This window comes from Triticum aestivum, chromosome 5B, assembly GCF_018294505.1.
Source record: "Triticum aestivum cultivar Chinese Spring chromosome 5B, IWGSC CS RefSeq v2.1, whole genome shotgun sequence".
Classification (NCBI taxonomy): Eukaryota; Viridiplantae; Streptophyta; class Magnoliopsida; order Poales; family Poaceae; genus Triticum; species Triticum aestivum.
This window is the reverse complement of record NC_057807.1, coordinates 707381148-707385662: the sequence shown is the minus strand read 5'-3', so window position 1 is coordinate 707385662 and position 4515 is coordinate 707381148. Positions and strand designations below refer to the sequence as shown.

Here is a 4515-nt window from a genome sequence, read left to right as displayed (position 1 = left end):
ACCTATGAGCCAAAACAGCACTCTGTGATATTAAATTAATTATGGGCAAATCATGATCCGTTTATTCTTTCCAACAAATCCTTTTTTGTGTGCATCTTTCTAACAAATCCAGATATTTGTAATTACGCAAAAACAAAAAATCTAGATACTTGTAAATTTCTTAAATGACCTCTAACATGGAATAGACGAGTTATCACCTAAAAATTACATCGAGTCATTCTTACTTTTAGAACAAAGCAATATGGTAATATTAATTAATTATTTTTTCCAATAACTTCCGATAAAAAAAATGTATGGTTAGAAAATACTCCCTCCGTCCTAAAATACTTGTCAGAGAAATGAATAAAAATGGATGTATCTAGAACTAAAATACGTTTAGATGTATCAGTTTCTTCAATAAGTATTTTCGGACGGATCCGGGAGGGGGTACACACTTCAGTGACCTTCAGACCGGTTCACAGCTGTGACCGGAGACGGCCAACTCTCACACCAAAGATTGTGAAATCGTTTCTCCAGCACTCAAGACAAAATCATGAAGAAAAATGAGTCATGATAAGTACTACTCCCTCCGTCCCGTAATAAGAACGTTTTTAACACTAATGTTGTGTCAAAAACGTTTTTATATTATAGGACAGAGGGAGTAGCTGCGTGGAGCCACAGTGAACATAGACGATGTCACCACAACCAGGTGGATCCGTGATTCCCTTGCCTCTCGATGCCTGGTTGGCATTTGAATGTGGTCGATTTGAGGTTGAGTGCAAACGATAGCACATCATCACATGCACGCGTGCCTTTGAGGTTGAGTGCCAAAGCAAGCGAATAAAGAATGCAGTGGAGGATTTGATGGCAGCGGCAGCGGTTGCCGTCGAAACAACGGCCTAGTATCTGTCGATTGTGAGGTGAATTTGTGAGTTTGTGGGCAGCACTGGAGTGGATGAGAGATTGGATCCGTGGTGCATGCTACTACTAGCGATATGGGCATCGCATCCAGTTGGTCCGGTTGGAGCAGAACCATATTCCGCACGTGATCTCCAATGAATCCAATCCAACTGCCGAAGCTAGCTGGGCTTGCTTGCCCGTCCCTCTCTCACAGTCACACTATAAAGGGACATACACTACACAGGAGCTCCAAGTTGTATCCAACACACACACAGTGTAGCTAGATAGCTAGTGTAGCTCGCAGGCCTTATCCAAGAGAAGAGACCAAGCGAACCGATGGAGCGCCTGCCGGCGGAACTCGTCTCGGCGGCGTTCGCCGGCACCACGCCACGTGACGCCGGCCGTGCCGCCATGGTCTCCACAGCATTCCGTGCTGCAGCCGACTCCGACGCCGTTTGGGCCCGCTTCCTGCCGCCCCTCGAGCTGGTGACCCCCGAGCCGCAGTCAAAAAAGGACATGTTCTTACGCCTCTTGGACGGCCCCGTCCTCCTCCGAGACAGGCTCATGGACATGGTACGTACGTGCATGCTGATGGCGCCCAACTCCGAGACAGATTCATTGCTAACTGATTGCTTGCTTTGGTAACGCGCAGACTATGTGGCTGGACAGGGAGACCTTCGCCAAATGCTACATGCTGTCCGCGCGGAAGCTGTTCATCGCGTCGAGCCACATGCCGCAGCACTGGAGCTGGATCCCTCTCTCCGACTCCATGTTCGCGCTCGTTATCAGTTTGATAGTCTTGAAAAGAATAATTGCCTGGTTAAGGCTCTGTTCGGCAATCCTCCGCTCCTTCGCCAGGGAGCGGAGCTGGCGGAGCACCCCTTCGGACGCTCGCCAAAATTGAACTGTACGCCGCTCCGCTCCGCGGCGGAGTTACAGAGTGGAGTGATTCCGAACGGCCTCTAAGAGTACCAAGTTATAGAATTTTGCTTTCTACAACTTTTACCTCTGATTGGTTTTCGTCCTGGTTACAAATGATAACCCTAGCTAGCTATGTGTGCCACAGGTTCTCTGAAGGGGCTCAACTAAACAGTGTGACATGGTTGGAAATCAGTGGAAGCATACACACCGACATGCTCACCCCAGACTCCAAGTACGGGGCTTACCTCGTGTTTAAGAGGACCCAAAATTTCAGTGGGTTCAATTATCCAATCCAGAAGGCCACGCTCTACTTTGGACAAATAATGGAATATACCAGTCCGGTTCTCCTTGGTGAGAATTGGACGCCGCCGCCAGAACTGGGTGTAGCTCAGCCTCAGCGCAGAGCCGACGGTTGGATGGAGATATCGCTGGGTCACTTCCACACGAGCGGGAATCCATTCTATGCTGTGATGTCCTTCAGCCTGATGGAGACGGAAGGAGAAGTGACACAGAAGCGTGGTCTCATCGTGCATGGCATTGAGATCAGACGTGAGAAATCAGGATGAACGCACCTACTTCTATTTAACTTACTTTCAAAAGCAAGGGCATCACTATTTTATTAGTACTCGATATTGTACTCATAGTGCTAATATACATCTCTATTCAAAAAATAAATAAGAAGACAGAGACCATTGGGGAATTATGTATTTTCATTAGTTATGTGGGAGAGTTACAATGAGTGCTTCTCGATAAGAGCATCTCCAGAATGCGCGTAAAATATCTGGCGCGCTGGATAAACAGCCTATTTGGTGCGCGAGAGGCCACGCGGCGCGTGAAAGAAATGGGTGCGCGCAGGGAAGAGCGGCTGCATCGCCCAGCGCGCTCGTCAAAAGCCGTGCACGGGCGCCCGCCAACCTCCACTCTATCCCTCCCGTCGCGCCTTCTTCCTCGCCACTTTCGATGCCCCGCTGCCGCCGCCGCGCCTTCTCCCCCGCCTCTTCCAGTGCCCCGCCACCGATGCGCCTTCTTCCCCCCGCCTCTTCCAGTGCCCCGCCATGCCGCTGCGCCACCGGAGCAGCTTGGCCTTCCGCGGCGTCCGCCTCCGCCCCTCTGGCGTGTATTACGCGGAGATTCGCTCCGGCGATACACGTCTTGGGCTCAGAACATTCGAGACCCCCCACGAGGCCGCCCGCACGTACGACGCGTCGGCGTGGCGCCTCGGGCGGCCAGGGCACAGATGACCTTCTCCGATATGAACGCGCGAGCAGGCGCAGGAACTCGCGTCTCCCCCTCGACTAATCACCGACGAGGATCGCCGCCTCCAGCGAGGGTGGGAGCGCCGCTCCTCATCGCCGAGGCGGATGAGCACGCCATGCGGTGTGGCGCGAGTGCTTCCCGCAGGATGTCGCCGCCGAGAACGAGTTCTTGGCGCAGAGGAGGGAAAAGCATGTGTGGAAGGAACTGGCGGAAGCCCAAATTGAGGTGGGACCTGCGTCTACCTAGGACGATGAAGATCCTCGGTGGCTCGACGCGTTTACGTCGTCGGACTACACGACCGAGGAGGACAAGGAGTAGTTTTATCTAGTTTTTAGCATCGTTTTATATAGTTTAGGCATTATTTTAGTTTTATTTGCATCGTATGAACTAGCTTGTTGTTTGGGGCTTGAACTATGCTATGAATTTGAACTATGTGTTGTTTCATTTTTTTCCGTATGTGTTGTTTCAATTTTTTCCAAGGACCGGCTGGTCGTGTGGGCTGGATTTTGCAACGCCTGGTGAAGCGCTATAGCGGCGTGCTAAATTTTCCAACGTCTGGTAAAGCAACCACCCTCCTGCGCGCGCTAAAACACTATTTCAGTGCTGCAAAAAAAGTTAGCGCGCCGCAATCGCGCGCCTGTTGGAGATGCTCTAAGTAAGTACTCCCCCCGTTCCAGAGACAAGTAGCTTTTTTACCCTAGGGCGTTATCATACAGTTTCTCTCTCCTCTCGACGGCTAGATGAATTGGCAAGCTCCACCTGGTTTTCTAAGTTGGATCTGAGAGCTGGATACCACCAGATAAGATTGGATCCTGGAGAGGGGCATAAAACTGTTTTTCAAACTAATTTTGGCCATTTTGAATTCCTGGTTCTATCCTTTGGATTAACTGGAGGGCCTAATACCTTCAACTTTTCCATGAATGATACCCTGTCTCCATGTCTCAGAAAATATGCAATGGTTTTGTTTGATGATATTTTGGTATTCAGTGCTTCTTATGAACTGCATTTATAGCATTTGGCAGAAGTGTTGAAATTGCTACTTCAACATCAATGGCAGGTCAAGCTCTCCTAGTGTTCTTTTGCTTAAACTCAGATTGGCTATCTTGGTCATATCATCAGTGGTCAAGGAGTCTCTACAGACCCAACAAAAATCTCTGCTATTCAAGAATGGCCAGTTCCAGTTACTGCTAAGGAAGTCATAGGATTTCAGGGTCTTGCTGGATATTACAGAAAATTTATCTCTCACTATGGAATGCTGAGCAAGCCTCTCACAAATCTCTTGAAGAAAGGAGTGGTGTTCTATTGGACACATAATGAACAGAAAGCCTTCGATCTCTTGAAACATGCATTGGTTTCAGCACATGTTTTGGCTCTTCCAGATTTCTCCAAGATCTTCATAATTGAAACTGATGCTTGTGATGTAGGTATTGGTGTTGTGCTTATGCAGGAAGGCCACCA

The 4515-nt window shown here is 49.3% G+C and overlaps 1 protein-coding gene across 1 annotated transcript; it reads left to right on the top strand.

Moving 5' to 3' along the window:
- Positions 1–1153: 1153 nt before the first annotated feature.
- Positions 1154–2500, top strand: LOC123117862 (F-box protein PP2-B10). The gene is made up of 3 exons (XM_044538529.1): positions 1154–1452; positions 1532–1650; positions 1946–2500. The coding sequence occupies exons 1-3, from the start codon at positions 1216–1218 to the stop codon at positions 2364–2366; spliced, it is 777 nt and encodes a 258-aa protein (XP_044394464.1). The 5' UTR covers positions 1154–1215; the 3' UTR covers positions 2367–2500.
- The last annotated feature ends 2015 nt before the right edge of the window (positions 2501–4515 follow it).

Excerpts from the sequence above, each read along its gene's own strand:
- LOC123117862 (XM_044538529.1), top strand. The coding sequence starts at position 1,216 with ATGGAGCGCCTGCCGGCGGAACTCGTCTCGGCGGCGTTCGCCGGCACC. Across the intron at positions 1,453-1,531 it reads GAGACAGGCTCATGGACATG|ACTATGTGGCTGGACAGGGA; the intron begins GTACGTACGTGC and ends GGTAACGCGCAG. Across the intron at positions 1,651-1,945 it reads ATCCCTCTCTCCGACTCCAT|GTTCTCTGAAGGGGCTCAAC; the intron begins GTTCGCGCTCGT and ends TGTGTGCCACAG.